The sequence below is a fragment of the Ahaetulla prasina genome, chromosome 16 (genome assembly GCF_028640845.1).
Source record: "Ahaetulla prasina isolate Xishuangbanna chromosome 16, ASM2864084v1, whole genome shotgun sequence".
NCBI classification, from domain to species: Eukaryota; Metazoa; Chordata; class Lepidosauria; order Squamata; family Colubridae; genus Ahaetulla; species Ahaetulla prasina.
The window spans coordinates 165,692-183,389 of NC_080554.1; the positions used below are offsets into that span (position 1 = coordinate 165,692).

A 17,698-nucleotide genomic window follows, 5' to 3' on the forward strand; every position below is an offset into this window, starting at 1 on the left:
CAGTATCCATTCTTCTATTGTAGGTACCTCTTCTTTCTTCCAGTATTGTCCAATCAACAGTCTTGCTGCTGTTATTAAATTCAGAATCAGTTTAGTCTCAATCCCTGTACAATCCGTTATAATTCCCAAAAGGAAAAATTGTGGCAGGAACTTTATCTTCTTCTTCAGTACATTTTGAATAATCCACCAAATTCTTATCCAAAAGGCCTTAATTTTCTTGCAAGTCCACCAAATATGAAAATCTGTAGCGTCATCACAATCACACCTCCAACATTTCGCTTGGATATTAGGATACATACATGATAATTTTTTGGGATCTAAGTGCCATCTATAAAAGGGGCCCCTCCATCTTTAAGGTGGTGGGTCTGCCTGAACGACGTTCATTAAAAGCCCCCCCACAAGGGGGCCGAAGGCAGGGACCCCCCCTTCCTCCCCATGACCCACTCTTGGGGAGAACCTTACGTGGCTCAGGGGAGCCCTTTCTCCACCCAGGCATCTCTGGGGGAAGGCCCAGCACCCTTCTCTCTGAGGGAAGGGTGCCCCACTTGACTCTGCCACTGTGGGGCAGGGAGTGGAGTTGTCAGGCAGCCGTTTCCTTCCCTCACTGTCCCCAAGGCTGGCAATGTGGAAGGTGCAGCAGCAGCGGTCTGGGCCGAGGGGAAGCCCTGCCCCCAAGCAGCCCTTGGGGCCCTCACAACTGTATACGAGGAGCCCTGCAGGGAAGGGCATCTGGCCCGCAGCGGATAGCACCCAAGTAAAATGGGGAGGAGCTCAGCGGCCCCCAGGGTGTCTCTGAGGGGCAAGGGAAGCCACTCCTGGCCTTTTTTGAAGGGTACTTGGCTGGCAGTAGGTGCTCTCTGGCCCTTGCATTCTCCAGCTGGGCTTCCTTGCAGACCCTCCACTGGCCTCTTGCAAATAGGCCTCCGGGGAGGGTGTCCAGGGGCCCCAACTCCACTCCCTGAAGCTCAGGACTATGCCATGCTGGCAGGCCCCTGGGGGTAGCCTTGTTGGCTAAGGGCTTTTCCAGCAAGGGAGCCTGGCATCTGCAGGGCACCGCCTATCTGGGCCTTGCCTTGCCTTGCCAAATCTGGCCATGCCTATTCTGCTCATAGCAAAGAAATAAAAGCAGGGGGAAATCTTACCCTTTGCGGCCAAGCCTTCTGTTCCATTCCGGTCTATCCAGGCCTTCCCAGTTTAAAATGGAGCCCAGCCTCGTCTTTTTGAGGTAGGCCGAGTTTTCCTCCAGTGCTAGCCTCCGGGTGAGGCTGCCACCAGCAATGCCTTGGTCGGAATCAGGAAGCTTCTGTGGAAGAAACAGTTCCTCCCTTCTGGAGTCCCAGTGACGGCAACTCTGCCATCCGAGGATCCACCTTTGGAGACCCGGATTTTGTCCCATGGGCTCAGAGGGCATTTCCATTTCCATCTCAAAGGAGACGGAAGAGCTGACAGCTGTTGGTTATGCCTGTAAAACCTTTATAAATAGGATTCCCTTTTCCATCCTACTCGAGTGCAGGATCAGCAGATCACACCGATCCAGGAGGCAGTTCTGGGCCGGGGGGGAAAAAACGCCACAAAATTAGCTTGTAGCTTTCCCAGACATGACGTCCTGTGGCCACCTCTAGTTCTGACTGCTTCCAGCCCAAAGGCCCAGGGAGGCCACAAAGCAGAGCCCTCCCAGCAGCAATTATGCTGAGGCCATCGCCTCCACCAGGATTTCTGCGATGGAATCCAGTGATTGGATTGGAATCCCCCAAAGTTTCTGTCCAGCCATGATAGGAACTGGAGGCCGGGCAGGATTTAATTCATTGAGCTTTTGTTAGGGAAAAAATCAGCATCAAGCAGGAAGCAGCCTCTGTGGGCAAATACGTGGCTGCTTTTGGGGACCATGGAAGGCCAGGCAGGTGAAAAACCCTTCCTCTTATACTCCAGACAGACAGGGTTACATGTGGTGAGGGGAAGGGACATTCTTGATGGGTTGCTCTCGGCTTCTCGAAGGGCAAACGCTGCAGGTTTGTTGGGCGGGCAAGGTGGCATTCTGTGGGGCACCGTGGTGAGGGTCGATGCTCTTTGCACAGCTGGATTTTACCTTTAACTCTGGAACTGCAGCCAATGCCTCTGTAATAGACAATGTGCCATTCATGCGCCTGCTCCCTACAGACAGCCCCGCGATGTCACCACGCCCAGCATCCGTGAGCTGCAGTGCAGATAGCCCTGTAGAGACTCCCGGCTTCAGGAGCTGCTCAGCACAGGGTGGGCTCTTGTCCTGAATGTTGATTGACTTTTGTCCTGTACCCACGTCCTGTATTACGGGGGTCTGTAACGGGCAAGGAGCGTGAGGGCCCAGGCAGGGGTGAAGGGCAGGCCCCAGAGATCCTGGGAGGAGGGTGCCAGGAGGATGGGGGGAGGGGAAGGGGTGGTGGTGGCACGAGCATTCTCTGAAATGTCCCCCGTCTACAGAGAAGAGACGCTGACTGGCCGGAAGTTGATGGAACTCCAGGGCTGTCATGGCTGAAACGTGCCAGGAGGGGATTAGTTGCTCTCCAGGCAGTTGAACCGGAGGGCCGCAGAGGCTGTCATGTAACACGTCCACCCACCCCACCACCCTGTCCCAGACGGGGATCCCTGAGAGATGATGCAGGTCTCTGCTGTCCTGGCAGGCAGGTGGCGGAGGCACAAGCAGGGCCGGGAGGGAAGAGCAGCAGTCCAGCTTGGGGGCACCAATGATTGCAGCTCAGCTGCCAGGCAAGGGATGGCAAAGGAGGCCACGGGCTGCCTGCCGGCCATTCCCTTCGCATTCCGCTCGTGTGTGCCAATCTTTTTTTTATGTTTTAAAAAGGCACTTTTTAAAATCTCTGGGGCAATTGGAAGTTTATTTTTGCCACGAACTATTACTGGGCACAAAGCAAGTAGCTTTGGACTCTAATAAATTGAGGGGAATCTGCTAGTGTTCCCCAAAAGGTTTTCCTCACAGAGACCAAACAAGCAGAGTGGCCCTCCCTCCTCCAGCAGGGACAGCAGAGACGATTTCAGAGGCCTTGTCTCTACATCCCCCCCTTAGCAATTATCTTCCCAATCTATCATAAACCAAGCTCACTAAGCTGCATCGTTCTTTACTCCCTGGCCACTGAAGCCACGTCCCAGGGTGCTAAAACTAAGAGGGAGAGAGAAGTGCCACCAACTCCTGGTGGCTCCGGGGAGAGGCTTTGGGCCCCGCCCTGGCCAAGCTTCCCTCATGGGCTGCATCCTGTGCAGGGGACCTTCCACTGGCACTCGGCACAGGCAGGCTGTGGCCCAAACCGAGGGGCTGAGACAGCCCGTGCATCATCCCTCAGCGATCGCCCACCGGGACCTGCGTCTCAATTGCATCAGCTGCTCGCAGCCAACCCTGCCCCGCCTAACATCTGGCCTGTCTGTCTGTCTGTTTGTCTCTTGCAGCAGTATCACCCCACAGACATCACTGGGCAACTCAATCTCTCTGACCCCTCAGTCAGCACCGTGGTGTGAGATCTCAGGACAGACCAATGGAGACTCCTCCGAGGGCCCTTCTGGAGACACCAAAGGGAAGCCTTTGACATCCACCCACGGCGCCTGCATTGCTTTCTTCCCTCCGGCCCCGATAGACCCCTGCTTCCTTCAAGGGTGACCAATCTCACTTGTGGCCTTGGGATGAACTACTGAACACCAGGAGGCCTGGGAGCACCTCCGTTTTTTCTAGAGTGTGGCCTCCATTTACTTCTCCTCCAAGACACGCAGAGGGTAGTTCTGAGGGAGACCCCACCAGGAGAGGATGGATGGCACATTCAGCGAAGCGGACCGGGTCTCTTGCCGAGGGGAAGAGTCTCATCATCATTCCATGCATGCACAGAACCTCTTAAGCCCGCCTTACTTCACACGACTGTTTTCAGACTGTATCAGGGGGCCGTGAAGAGGCCCCAGCCCCATGGCTCATGGTTCCCTTTGTTTATATATATATATAGCGTTCTGTAAAAAAGGCCTGTCGGTCCATCACCTCCCACCCAGAGAGCCCTGTGGCCGGTTTTTTGGGCTGCTACCGTGAAGGTGCCAGTGTTCCCTCAGGACACCCAAGGTTTTCTCTGATGGGGGGTGGGGGAGAATCTCCCCATCTCTCTCTGTTTTGACTACTTAGCTCGTTTGTGAAACAGAGTTTTAGCCAACCCCTTCCACGCCTCCCACCTGGTAAAGCAACATTTCCAGTAGGACGGGAAGTTCCCAGCTTCTCTGCAACTCTTTGCTGGCTGCCAATCCAAATCTCCAGCTCTGCTCCTCTTCTGCAGAAGTGCTTTCCAGTCTCTGCCCCGGATGACCACCAACGCTGACCCCTTTGCTCCTCTCCTGGGCTGGGATCAGGGGGAGCCTTGGAGTTGTTCCTCTCTTCTCACTCGGTTTATAGCTACATGCATGGAGATTTGTAACAAACCTGCTCTGGCAAACAGGCCCCTGCCAAGATCTGCTAGCCTTTTAGACAGATAGGGTCCTGATTCTTTCCTCCCCTGGCCTCAGAACCCCCCCAACCAATTATCCTGCGGTCCAGCCTGTGCCACTGCCTTCTGGAGAGAAAGCCAGGCCTTCTGGCTCTCCAGCTGAGAGCCATGTTGGTTCCAGAGTTTCCATTTCTGACCCCGACTGATCCTCATAATACTTTTCATTCTCCCACTCAGGAGAACCAAAGTAGCAACCTTATCACTACTCCAGTAGCTCTCTGCCACATAACACTGGCCTCTCTTCTAGGATGGTTACGAGTTTGACTGAGGTAACCCTATAAAAATACCCTTCGGGTGTTTAAACTGAAACCCCAAATTCATTCTTGCCATTGTGGGTGCAGAATCTCAATCCAGATTAAGATAATACTACTTTGCCCAAAGATTATCTGCTTTGTTGAGAAGCAGAAGTGCCCTTAACCTAAACACCCTCCGTGCCGCACGGTCTGAGCCCGGCAGGCTGCAGGCAGGCAGGGCAGTCACGGAGGGCCTGGGCAGCTCTGAGCCAGGGTGTCGCTCTGATGCTGCTTGTGAGAGTCAGCAAACCTGATTCCGCACAGTTCGCCTTGCAACCACCCACCCAGGGGATTAGAGGATGGTTAGCAAAGTAGCCCCAACTTGGGGTGCCTCTCAAGAACTCCTAACTTGGAGGAGGCACTGCAACACATGACCACCACCTGCTCCTACACTCCCCCCCCCCCGATGTACCCTTCAACCTAGATCCTAATTTACCAAGCTGGCCTGTGTGCACCCACACGCATTCTGTACATGCTTACTCAGAAGTAGGGCCCATTGCATTCCCTGGGACCTTCTCCTAGGTAAGTAGAGATGGAACTGTAATTCTAAGCAGGCTTTTTGAAATAAAGCATACGACCTTGGACAGTTGCCCAGAGCCGCAGTGAAGACGCAGCGTTCAATAATTAAGCGTTATCATACTTATGTATAGTTCTGCTGTGGGTTTTTGTAATAGTGAATTTAAATCCATTAATTTAAAATGACATGTTCTTGCCTCTCTCTCTCTCTGTGTGTGTGTGTGTGTGTGTGTGTGTGTGTGTGTGTGTGTGTGTGTGTGCATGCGTACCTGCAAGGACACTTATCCCAAAGGTGCTTTTTCAAGAGGCAACTGGGCATTCTGGTTTTTCTTTGAAGACATTTCGCTTCTCATACAAGAAGCTTCTTCTTAAAGGTCCAGTTGCCTCTTGAAAAAGCCCCTTTGGGATAACCAAGACCTGGATGACGGAGAATCTCCATAAACATTTTGCAAGGACACTTCTTTATTTAAATTCACAGCGAAGAGGAAAAATAAGAGGCAGCAGCCTATATTTCCCTTCCTCACTCTAACTTAAATAAAATTTCCACAAAGACTTGCCACAAAAGTCTCTGCTCCTTGCAGGCGCTGAGAAAGACTAGAAAGACTGGCTGGTAGATGTGCTCCCGATTCCCCAGACCCAGCCCGCTTTAAAAGTCAGCTGCCCAACTACAGCAACTCTTGAAATCTTAGATGGTTCAGCAAAAACTAATACTGAAAATACCTGACAAGCTGCAGTAGCTGGAAGCATAAGATGCCATCTGAGGTGGAGCTGGAAGTCACCTGCAGAGGCTGGAGAAGATACCTCACTGAAGGCCCAGCAGAAGCAGAAGGGTTGCTTGGGAAGGAAGGAAGGAAGGAAGGAAAAAAGAAAGAAAACAGGAAGGAGGCCTCCAATAATTCTTCGCACCTGAAAAAATGATGGTGAGACAAAAGCAGGACATGGGATTGGATCTCTCAGATCACATGACTCTGGCCATCAGGAAGGCACTGGATTTTAACACCTATATCATGGCTGGAAAAGCTGATCCCAAGACATGGCTGTGGCTTTGAAGTTTCCGATAAGCAGCACCATTTTTTGGCTTCAGAAAACACACCATCTGCCATGTACCCCATCCACAGAGAGACGTTCTCTGATTGACAGGCTAGAAGGTGAGCTGCTTCCTGAGCCACTCTGAGGTTGGCAAGTCAATGCCCGGCCATGCCGTCCCTCCAGGGCAATCAGCACCTGTTGGGCCAAACTCCAGCAAGGAGTTGGCAAGCTAGGCTTCACACAGCACGGCCAGCCTCTCTGCTCCAGTGTAGACCTGAAAGCTGTTCATCCCTCCCCCCCACAAGCTCCCCCCCCCCAAGCCCAGACTAGGACAGGCTCACCTCTTGCCTTTTCCTTTCCAAGAAGAATAAGGGGAAGCCCCCGGGGCCTGCACATCATGGGTGTGGTGGGGGAAGCCCACTTTGGTATTCGGATATTTCCTGGTTGAGGACAAGGATCCCAGTACTGTTCTTCCCATTGGGCAGCATTTTTCAAAGAGGCCGTAAGTCGAACACGGGCCCTGTCCTCAGCACAGGCTGCGTCTCAGTTGCCTCCTGGCTGCCACTCACTAAATCACGAACAACAGGGACCTCTGGCTGTGCCAGCCTGGAAGCTGACAACCACTGTATAAAGAGTAAGGGGCACAGTGGAGAAGCTTCCAGGGGCACTGAGATGCCACAGTCATTCTCGCACTGGCAGCCTCCACTTCATCTTATCTCCCTTTCTGAGGAAGACCTGTGAAGTCACCAAGCAGGGAACAGAAGGGACTATTGTTGAATGGCACTTGGCTCCAAGAAATGGGAGGAGGGTGGCCTTCTTTTCAGGAAACAACACAAACACAGCCTGCAGCCGAGTCACATAAAAAGGGTGCTCCAGCATCTGCCTGAACCTCACGCCCACTTCAATGGGGAAAGAGGTGCAGGCGCCACCATTTCTACAAATACGGACTGCTCTTTGCATAGGGACAGGTAAGTACAAGCCCAAATCAAGGACCGACCCACTGGCTGAGAGAGGAATTGGGATTTTATGCACAAAGCATTGGAAACAGAAACTATTTCTAGAGTTATTATGCTGCAATTCTGCTGGCAGAGACACGGGGAAAGAGTGCCGAAGGACGATTGTTTGGGAGCGAAACCTGCTTACCGCAGGGGGGTCCCTGCGTGCCTCACCGGAGCCCGTGGCCAAATGCATGAGCCCGTCCTCCTCCGTTTCAGGTGGGCCACTGCCAGCGAGCCCAGTAGGATGCCGACACAAATGCAGGCCAGGAAAGTCAATGGCCCGATCAGAAGGAAGAAGGCATAGTCGGGGAGATGCATCCGGGGCGCCTGACAACGTGCAAAGGATTCATTTCCAAGAGCTGAGATGGGATACTGGGTGAGGGACGCTCGGCGTTTGCAAGTCACTGAATTCGCCTCTGGAAGAAAGAGCAGCAGAGAGTCAGTCATGGCGAGGCCATCTTGGTCTAGCAAAGCTAGTGCTTGGAGAAAATGCCCAGGGGATCCCTCCACCATGTGTGCAAGTCAACCTGAGCCTGGTTGAAATGATAGCAATTGTTCAAAAAGGCACACTAAAAGATATCAACTCTGCTTTTTTCAGAATTAAAATAGGTCCCAGCTGTTTCTTTTGCAAAGGCTCTTCCGTGGGGCCAAAATCTCTTTATGTCCTGCTCAGCCAAGAGAACCTAGAGTGGTAAGTCAATATGCTGAGAACTGGGAAGTAATCGGATATTCTTCTATTTCCCAACTTCTCTTGATTTTTCTATTGTTTGGAGAAATGTGGAGTACGCTGTATTAATCCTAGTTACTGTGGGGAAAAATCCCAAAGCAACAAGTCTTGTTCCGTTTGTGATTAAAAACAAACCCACCAACAGCTTCCCATGGCTGACTATGTTCCTCAAGATCTGTGGGGCATGTGGCAAGCGAAAGGGGGATGCGGGGAGGGCTGCTTAATGTTTCCCACCAAACAAAGGCAGATGCTGTAAGAAGCCAGGAAGGGGAGGGGCGGAAAACCACTCAAGCAAACAGCCCAGAGCGGGCTGCTTCTTTCACCATTAAGCGCTGGCTGCAGAGCCGAGCCGAGCCGAGCCGAGCTAAGCAGCCTCTGGGCCCAAATGCACTGGCATGAAAACTCTCAGCCAAGGGGCAGCAGGACACGGCCGTGTGGCCCTCACCATCTCTGATGTGCTCAGCTGAACAGTGAGGGCCCACAGAGGTCTAGAGAGGCTCAGACACCAAAGGCAGCTGCTCTACCCTGGAGTGCCAGCCAGCTGCTTACCTGGAACTTTGTCCCTGTTCTTCACCAGCCACAGGAAGAGGGGCCGGATGCCACAGGAGCAGGTCCAGGGGTTGTCTTCAAGGGTCAGGTAAGACAAGGAAGGCAGACTTTCAAAGAAGCCAGCCGGGAGGGAGGTCAATGCATTGCTGTGGACAAAGAGAGCCCTGAGATGGGGGAGGGCCCGGGGGAGTTCTGGTTCCAGCCTCAGGAGCCTGTTGTTCCCCAGCTTTAGCGTCCTCAGGGTTGGCACAGGGAGGAAAATCTCTGGGTGCAGGAGGCTGAGGGAGTTGTCGCTCAGGTCCAGGTCCTGCAGCTCATGGAGGCCCACCAGGGCCAGGCGGTGAATGCTGGCCAGGACGTTGTTGCCAAGGGTCAAGCGGCGCAAGATTTTCTGGGCTGCAAAGGTGCCGTTCCTGAGAATGGCAATGCGGTTGTAGTCCAGTAGGAGAGCGGTGGCGTTTGTGGGCAACTGGAAAGGTACAAAACGCAGCCTACGGTCCACACAGTTTACTTTCCCCAAGGAGCAGCTGCAAACATCTGGACAGCCAGAAGCAGGAAAGCATGGCAAGAAGAGGAAAAAGGTGAGGACTGTGAAGGCACTTTGCCTTCGGCCACCAGGGCAGCTGCGATGATCGGTGGCTAGCAAGAGCAAGGTCCAGGTGCTTGAAGCCATGGGTCTCTCAGGCCCACCCTTGGAGAGGCTCCACATTTGTTCCTCAGCTTTGAGCAATGGGAGGCTCAGGAACCAGAGAGGGTCTGCAGTCAAGCTTCCTCGCTCAACAACTTCCTCTGTTCGGAGCAACTTGGAGCACAACTCCTTGGGTGTGGAGTTAATTCTGAGTCAAGCGTCTGCACTTCCTTAGCAAATATTTTGACAGGCAGCCGTGCCAAGGGGCAAAGCGGCCACTTCCTCCTGGGCCCAGCTCTCCTGGCCTAAAGGAATCACCTGACGCCTGCCCCTCCTAGTCTGGCTACCTTCTGTACACAGACGGTCTTGACGTGTGCCAGGAAAGTTACTTACCGGCGGGTTTCCACGTCTCTGTCTCCCGCCAAGGAGCATCTCTGAGAGGCAAAAGCTGAGCAGGCCCAGCTGGAACAGGCAGTGCTGAGCTCAAGAAAAGCTCCTCACCCAAAGTACCACAAGCTCACAGGATCAGGCATTCTGAGAGGCGACTAGCAAGAGCCACTGGGGTTGGCCCGAGGGGAAATCTCTCTGCAGCAGCCAGGGTGACGCAACTGGAGATTATTGGTGACATCTAACAAGGAAGCCATTGTTAAAAGCTGGTGGAGGGCGGGAATGCCGGGTTTGGTCCAGCAAGGCAGCTTTTTCCTACAAGGAAAGCCAGCAAGCAGCCATCCCTGGGAAATTTCTCCCAAACTGCCACTGTCAGCCTAAGGATGAGGGCGCTCTGAAAATAGCCCCTCTGGGACTCTGACCGTCTTCCCAGGGAGGAGTGCCTGTCTTCCCTCTCCTAGGTGGGCAGGAACCCAATGCTGGCCTAGCTGTCAATCTTATCCCCCCCACTCTTGCTACCCTTTTCAGAGGAGGTTGAGAATAGCCATGCGTTCACCTTACTAAGGTATTTGTCTTATTAGTGAAAACAAAGGAAAACCCAAAATTCCAAAGGGATCCCTGGGTTGGGATACGTGGGACAGTCCGCAAAGAATTCCCAGCCCATAAGCCACCCAGGGCCTGGCCTTCACTTGTAGAAACTACCGAACTACTTGTCCCTATACTGCAGAGACCATCCCATGCTCGACAAAGAGACCCCTGCCTTTTGGGCAAGAGTCTCACAAAACAGAAGGACCACGGAAACAGAGTCCTCCAGAGGCACCTCCAGAGCCTTTATTGGCCTCTTCTTTCCTTTTCCGTCATGGATACTTGGCATCATCATATATGACCTTGGAGGAGACCGTCCGGTCCCTTTCGTCCTCTGCCGTCAGATTGAGGGAATGGGACACCTTGAACTGGATCATGGTGACGAGAGCGAACTCTTCAGGGTCCAGAAAGCTCAGGCTGGCCTCTGCATGGGGAAAGAACAAAAGATCCTGGCTAATGGCAGGTGGGGGAACCTTACCGTGGTTGCGAACTCTGACCTGGGGTTGCCGCCCTTCCCAGAAGGCAAAAGAGACCTCAAAAGAGCCAAGGCAGCTGCTTCCAGAGGGAGGCACCAAGCAAGACAGTGGGCAGTTTTGCCCAGGCGAAGTCCATTGTACCTGCCTGGCGAGATGCCCAATGGACCCAGTCAACTGAGGAGAAGCATCAGTGCGACATGTTTTAGCTGAAGGAACCTCAGAATAGAGCGGATCCCACAACTGCAGGGTGTTCCCACATGCTTCTAAACTAACATACCAGTGCAGACAGGGATGCAAAACGAGCAGTTAATCCCAGGAGTCATTTGCTGGCAATCTTCCACACAGGTCTGTACAGGGACGCCACAAACTGCAGCAAGATGAACCACACGGCCAACTTAAGGATGGGCACATTCCCGGCCACCCTCATATAGAATAGAATAGAATAGAATAGAATAGAATAGAATTTTATTGGCCAAGTGTGATTGGACACACAAGGAATTTGTCTTGGTGCATATGCTCTCAGTGTACATAAAAGAAAAGATACGTTCATCAAGGTACAACATTTACAACACAATTGATGATCAATATATCAATATAAATCATAAGGATTTATATTCAAGCAGGCTAAAGAGATCTGGAAACTGGAGCTGGCAGCTTCCAATTTCTCCAGATAAATTGAGTGAAATAAACAAGCTCTACCCATCTCTCGAAATGGTGGGACCTAGATATTCAATATCTAGTTAGTCAATAGAAATAGTTTTTGCTGGATGGAAGGAAAGATGTTCTGGAAAAATTAACACGGCAGAGCCGGTGGCATCTAAGCACCAAAGGCAGAAGCTGTGTCCCAATTCCCTTTTCCCAAAAGGACCTCAGCCTCCTCAGGAGAAGCCCTTGCCCACTGCTGTGCAAGGAACACAGAGCTGGGCCTTCAGTGCATGGACTGGGTGGGAAGAAGAAAGGAACATTTAATCCTTTTTGAAATAAACGCCACTGTTTATCACACTGTCTGATTTCCAGATACACAGCAAGACCTGTCAGGGCAGAGAATCCTAGAGCAGCTGCCTTTGCTACTGGCCTCTAAGGAGCTCCATGCCCCCCCCTTGGACCCTCACCTTTCTCTGCCGTGGTCTTCAACTTGCCACTGCAGTCGCAGGCTGGCCGGGCTGTGCCTACTGAGGTCTTGCGGCAGCCCAGGCCACTAAACCCTTCTGCGCAAACTGAAAGAAAGCAGAGGCAGGCATGACGGGCAAGTGCACCGAGACCAGGGGTAAAATGTAAAAATTCGTTACTACCGGTTCTGTGGGCGTGGCTTGGCGGTGGTGGGTATTGTGACTGGGTGGGCGTGACCAACTTTTTTTTTTACTTTTAAAAGCATTTTTTCTACAACCTCTTCGACTGAAGAGGTTGTAAAAAAAATGCTTCTAAAAACTCTGATGATCAGGCAACTCAGCTGGGATCACCAGAGGAGCCTTTTAAAAGCATTTTTTCTCGGTCGAAGAGATTGTAGAAAAAATGTTTTTAAAAGTAAAAAAAAAAACTCTAATGATCGTGTGACTCAACTGGGATCGTCAGAACCCTTTAAAAGCATTTCTTTAAAAATTTGCTTTTAAAAGGAAAAAAAAGATTGCAAGCCACAGTTGATCACCCCCCCCCCTTCGTGCGCTGTTCTACTTACCCCCTGCCTCTTTTTGGTGTGCACTGCGCGGGCACACACCTTGAGTTTGGTGCGTGGTGTGCACTGCACAGGAGCACTCAGTGCACACTCGCAGCCAGCGAACTGGTAGTAAACCGGTTCAGATTTCACCACTGCCCCAGCCCCATTTCTGGGAAACATGGGGATGACTGTGGCAGCCCAACTTCAGATGAGGTCCATTATTTTTCTTTCCAGATGACTCTCAAGCAGTCAGAAACTTCTGAAGCTGAGGGCCAGAGGAGAACTGCAAAATGGCAGAGGAAGGGCAAGGAGGTCGGTCCCTCCATCTTTTAAAACAGTTCTTAGGCCTTTGCTAGGCGCCTGATGCACCAAACTCAGTTGGTGAAGCTGTTAACATCAATATTAGTATAGAGGGAATTATTACAACCTGGTTAAATACCAGGGCCTCTTCTGCTGATTCTCAGAGACTTGGGACCACACGAGGGAAGAAGAATCCCCCTTAGCCAAAGTCCTGGGGCCTTCTGGGCAAGTTGTCCCCCATAAGATGGCAAATCTGTCCATGCCCCCCCCAGACCCTCCCTGGGCACGTACAGCGTCACAGTGAATTGTGGGGCCTGGGAATCAAAAATTGGTTCAACCTCAGAGAGAAGCTCATAAACGGGACGCCTCACTTCCCCACTGAAAGCACAGCCACTGTGCCTTTTGCACACAGAGGTTCCTCTTTGAAGGAGCCCCTCCCTCTGCTCGCCCCCAGGGGGCCCAATCAGACACTTACTGGTCCACACATGAAGCACCGAGTCTGCTTTGGGGCTGGCATCCTTGCTGCTGAGCAGGTAGAAGCCGGACCTTGTCTCCAGGACAGCCACACACACGGGTCGCTCCAGCACACACTCCCGCTTGGCCCCCTCCAGGGTTTCTGCAGAGGGATAGAGCAGTGATGGCTCTCCTGCCACGCCGTAGCCAGTCCACTGATCAAACCACTCTGTGGCTGGGAAGGAAAGGAAGGGAACACAAGAGGAGGTCGGATCAGGCAACTCGTAGAACACTGAAAAATTATTTGCTATCCGTAAATAAAAAAAAAAACACCTTCATGAATTACTGCCTTGTCGTGGAGAAGGGGCTTGCGTAGCTCAATGAAACTATGAGCTATGCCGTGCAGGGACACCCAAGACGGACAGGTCATAGCAGAGAGTTCTGACAAAACGTGATCCACTGGAGAAGGAAATGGCAACCCACTCCAGTATCTTTGCCATGAAAACCCCATGGACAGTACAAAAAGGAAAAAAGATATGACGTGGGAAGATGAGCCCCTCAGGTCGGAAGGTGTCCAATATGCCACTGGGGAAGAGCGGAGGGCTAGCACTAGTCGCGCCAGAAAGAATGAAGCAACTGGGCCAAAGCCGAAAGGACGCTCAGCTGTGGATGTATCTGGTGGTGAAAGGAAAGTCCGATGCTGTAAAGATTTTTTCTCCATAGGAACCTGGCATGCAAGATCCATGAATCAAGGTAAGCTGGACGTGGTCAAACAAGAGTGAACATCGACATCTTAGGAATCAGTGAACTAAAATGGACAGGAATGGGCGAATTTAATTCAGATGACCATCAGGTATACTACTGCGGGCAACAATCCCTCAGAAGAAATGGAGTAGCCTTCATAATCAATAAAAAAGTAGAAAAGCAATACTGAGATACAATCCCCAAAATGAAAAAATGATCTCAGTTCGAATCCAAGGCAAACCATTCAATATCACAGTAGTCCAAATCTATGCCCCAACCACTGGTGCTGAAGAGGATGAAATTGACCGGTTCTATGAAGCCCTACAGCACCTTATAGAATTAACACCAAAAAATGATGTCCTTATCATCATGGGGGATTGGAATGTCAAAGTAGGAAGCCAAAAGATAACCAGAATAACAGGCAAGTTTGGCCTTGGAGTACAAAATGAAGCAGGGCAATGGCTGATAGAATTCTATCAAGATAATACGATGGTCATAGCAAACACTCTTTTCCAACAACCCAAGAGACGACTCTACACATGGACATCACCAGATGGTCAACACAGAAATCAGATTGACTATGTGCTCTGCAGCCAAAGATGGAGAAGCTCTATACAGTCAATAAAAACAAGACCAGGAGCTGACTGTGGCTCAGATCATGAGCTTCTCCTTGCAAAATTTAGGCTTAAATTGAAGAAAGTAGGAAAAAGCCCCAGGCCACTCAGGTATGAACTAAATCATATCCCTGATGAATATACAGTAGAGGTGACAAATAGATTTAAGGAATTAGATCTGATAGACAGAGTGCCTGAAGAACTATGGACGGAGGTTCGCAACATTGTACAAGAGGTAGCAACTAAAAGCATCCCAAAGAAAAAGAAAGGCAAGAAAGCAAAATGGCTGTCTGAGGAAGCTTTGCAAATAGCTGAGGAAAAAAGGGAAGCGAAAGGCAAGGGAGAAAGAGAAAGATACACCGAGTTGAATGCAGAATTCCAGAGAATAGCTAGAAGAGATAAGAATACATTCTTAAATGAACAGTGCAAAGAAATAGAAGAAAACAATAAAATAGGGAGGACCAGAGATCTCTTCAAGAAAATTGGAGATATAAAGGGAACGTTTCATGCAAAGATGGGCATGATAAAGGACCAAAGTGGCAGGAACCTAACAGAAGCAGAAGAGATTAACAAGAGGTGGCAAAATTACACAGAAGAACTATACAAGAACGAGCTTAACATCCCTGATAACCACAATAGGGTGGTCACTGACCTTCAGCCGGACATCCTAGAATGTGAAGTCTAATCGGCTTAGGAAATCTGAGCAACAACAAAGCTAGTGGAGGAGACAGTATTCCAGCTGAGCTATTCAAAATCTTAAAAGACGATGCAGTAAAAGTACTACACTCAATTTGTCAGCAAATTTGGAAAACTCAGCAGTGGCCACAGGATTGGAAAAGGTCAGTTTACATTCCAATTCCAAAGAAAGGCAATGCCAAAGAATGTTCAAACTATCGCACCATTGCACTCATTTCACATGCTAGTAAGGTTATGCTTAAAATCCTACAAGCTAGGCTCCAGCAGTATGTGGATCGAGAATACCAGAAGTACAGGCAGGATTTTGAAGAGGCAGAACTAGAGATCAAATTGCCAATATACGCTGGATCATGGAGAAAGCTAGGGAATTCCAGAAAAACATCTACTTCTGTTTCATTGACTATGCTAAAGCCTTTGATTGTGTGGATCACAAAAAATTGTGGCAAGTTCTTAAAGAGATGGGTGTACCAGACCATCTTATTTGTCTCTTGAGAAACTTGTATGTGGGTCAAGAAGCAACAGTGAGAACTGGACACAGAACCATTGATTGGTTCAAAATTGGAAAAGGAGTCCGGCAAGGCTGTATACTATCGCCCTGCCTATTTAACTTATATGCAGAGCACATCATGAAAAAGGCAGGGCTGGATGAATCAAAAGTTGGAATTAAGATTGCTGGGAGAAATATCAACAACCTCAGATATGCAGATGATGCCATTCTAATAGCAGAAAGCGAAGAGGAACTAAAAAGCCACTTGATGCGGGTGAAGGAGGAGAGTGCAAAAGTTGGCTTGAAACTCAACATTAAGAAAACTAAGATCATGGCATCCAGCCCTCTCAATTCCTGGCAGATAGATGGGGAAGAAATGGAGGTAGTGACAGATTTTATTTTCCTGGGTTCCAAGATCACTGCAGATGGGGACTGCTGTCAAGAAATTAAAAGAAGCGAGCTATGGCAAATGTAGACAGAGTACTAAAAAGCAGAGACATCACCCTGCCAACAAAAGTGCGTCTAGTCAAGGCTCTCGTTTTCCCAGTTGCAATGTATGGCTGTGAAGTTGGACCATAAGAAAGGCTGAGCACCAAAGAATTGAGGCTTTTGAACTCTGGTGCTGGAGAAGACTCCTGCGAGTCCCTTGGACTGCAAGGTGAACAAACAAGTCAGTCCTAGAGGAGATCAACCCTGACTGCTCTTTAGAAGGCCAGATCCTGAAGATGAAACTGAAATACTTTGGCCGTCTAATGAGAAGAAAGGACTCACTGGAGAAGAGCCTAATGCTGGGAAAGATTGAGGCAAACGAAGAATGGGACGGCAGAGAATGAGGAGGCTGGATGGAGTCACTGAAGAAGTAAGCGTGAGCTTAAATGGACTCCAGAGGATGGTAGAGGACAGGAAGGCCTGGAGGAACATTGTCCATGGGGTCGCGATGGATCGGACCCGACTTCACAACTAACAACAACAACAAACAAAAAAAATAGCTATAAAGCTGCTTTTCAAAGCTAAGAAGAAAAAGCTTAAGTGGTTTCACAATGCAAAGCTAAACACGAGCTTAGCAGAAGTTCTAAAGTTTGGAAAGGTTTCACAACAGCAGCCCAGGGAGCCAAAGGGACCCTGGAAAGGGCCCACTTTGGAGCCTTGGCTGAGCAGTCCTCCCAGGACAGCCTTTCTGGGTCGTCATAGCATGCCTACTGTTGCTCCCCTAACCATGCGAATCCAGGAAAGCTAAGAGGGAGAGGAGAAGGCAAGCAGAGGAAGGATTGGCAAACGTCCCGTCCCATGGAGGAAAGGAAGAGGCCAAGAGCCTCTGCTTTCCACTGCCAACGTCTCTCACCTTCAGGGCATTTGCACAGGAAAGGCCTCTCTTCCCCACAGCTGGCATCACTCAGAAGTCCGGTTGCCGAGTCAAACCACACACAGTCCTTCTGCCCTCCATTTGCCATGTCATCTCGCAAGTGCCTGTCCATGCAGAAGAGCAAAAGGGTCACACCCAGCCTGTAACACCCCCTAGGCGTCCTAGTGGGGAGGCTTCAGGGGCCCCAGCAGACGGGGAGGGGCTGGGCAAGGTGCAAGGGGGTGCCGGAACCTAACGGATCCCTCTCATTAAGCCACAGGGGCAATCTGAGGCTAGGGATCCTTGTCCAGTTGCAGGAAGGAGATTACCCCAAGCAGACTGGCCACTTACTGAGCCACTTGCTGGCTGAGGGGCTCCAGGGCTGACCAGCGAAAGACCGACTCCTCCTTCCGGTCATTCAAGCCTGTCCAGAAAGTGCCTTGGAAGTGGGAACGCACCCAGTCCTGGATGGAAGGAAAAGGGATCCAGTCTCCAGGTCCTCCAGGAGCAGAAGCTGTTCTCTCCAGTCTCCTCCCCCCGCCCCCGCAGTCCCGCCCAGAAGCCCCTGGCCCAAAGTGAGCTGAGCCAAAGTCTCCTTGGTGGGAACCTGAAGTGCCAGTTGCTACCCCTTCCTGACTGGCTCACAGGGCGGAAAGGAAGCGCCAGAGGGCCAAGGGGCAGAGGCCGCAGTTGCGCAGGGAGAAGGAGACAGTCCCTG

At 50.9% G+C, this 17,698-nt stretch overlaps 3 protein-coding genes and 1 long non-coding RNA gene across 9 annotated transcripts in view; 2 read left to right on the plus strand and 2 right to left on the minus strand.

Annotated features, from left to right (window-relative positions):
• GRIN1 (glutamate ionotropic receptor NMDA type subunit 1) overlaps positions 1–5,494 on the plus strand; it is a 34,468-nt gene extending 28,974 nt beyond the window's left edge. For all 4 annotated transcript variants that reach the window (XM_058158989.1, XM_058158991.1, XM_058158990.1 and 1 more), the window contains one exon: positions 3,436–5,494. In XM_058158989.1, the coding sequence (XP_058014972.1) occupies positions 3,436–3,504 (69 nt within the window). In that variant the 3' untranslated portion in view covers positions 3,505–5,494. The remainder of the gene's footprint in view (positions 1–3,435) is intronic.
• LRRC26 (leucine rich repeat containing 26) lies at positions 1–9,323 on the minus strand. 3 transcript variants are annotated; one of them, XM_058158995.1, is made up of 4 exons: positions 8,615–9,323; positions 7,484–7,754; positions 6,032–6,217; positions 1–2,115 (listed from the first exon to the last, which is right to left on the minus strand). In XM_058158995.1, the coding sequence occupies exons 1-4, from the start codon at positions 9,321–9,323 to the stop codon at positions 1,803–1,805; spliced, it is 1,479 nt and encodes a 492-aa protein (XP_058014978.1). In that variant the 3' UTR covers positions 1–1,802. The 3 variants fall into 3 exon arrangements, with proteins under 3 accessions (XP_058014978.1, XP_058014979.1, XP_058014980.1); XM_058158996.1 differs by lacking the exon at positions 1–2,115 and adding an exon at positions 6,682–6,963 and having other exon boundaries at positions 6,080–6,217; positions 7,510–7,754; XM_058158997.1 differs by lacking the exon at positions 1–2,115 and adding an exon at positions 6,682–6,963 and having other exon boundaries at positions 6,080–6,217.
• Positions 8,411–17,698, plus strand: part of LOC131185948 (uncharacterized) — a 26,651-nt gene continuing 17,363 nt past the window's right edge. The window contains exon 1 of the long non-coding RNA XR_009152268.1: positions 8,411–8,702. This is a non-coding gene — a long non-coding RNA (uncharacterized LOC131185948). The remainder of the gene's footprint in view (positions 8,703–17,698) is intronic.
• NDOR1 (NADPH dependent diflavin oxidoreductase 1) overlaps positions 10,470–17,698 on the minus strand; it is a 55,673-nt gene continuing 48,444 nt past the window's right edge. Inside the window, exons 27-33 of the mRNA XM_058158941.1 lie at positions 17,332–17,444; positions 16,981–17,105; positions 13,120–13,332; positions 11,803–11,907; positions 10,968–11,057; positions 10,832–10,864; positions 10,470–10,638 (exon numbers count right to left, since the gene is read on the minus strand). Coding sequence (XP_058014924.1) covers positions 10,487–10,638; positions 10,832–10,864; positions 10,968–11,057; positions 11,803–11,907; positions 13,120–13,332; positions 16,981–17,105; positions 17,332–17,444 — 831 coding nt within the window. The 3' untranslated portion in view covers positions 10,470–10,486. The remainder of the gene's footprint in view (positions 10,639–10,831; positions 10,865–10,967; positions 11,058–11,802; positions 11,908–13,119; positions 13,333–16,980; positions 17,106–17,331; positions 17,445–17,698) is intronic.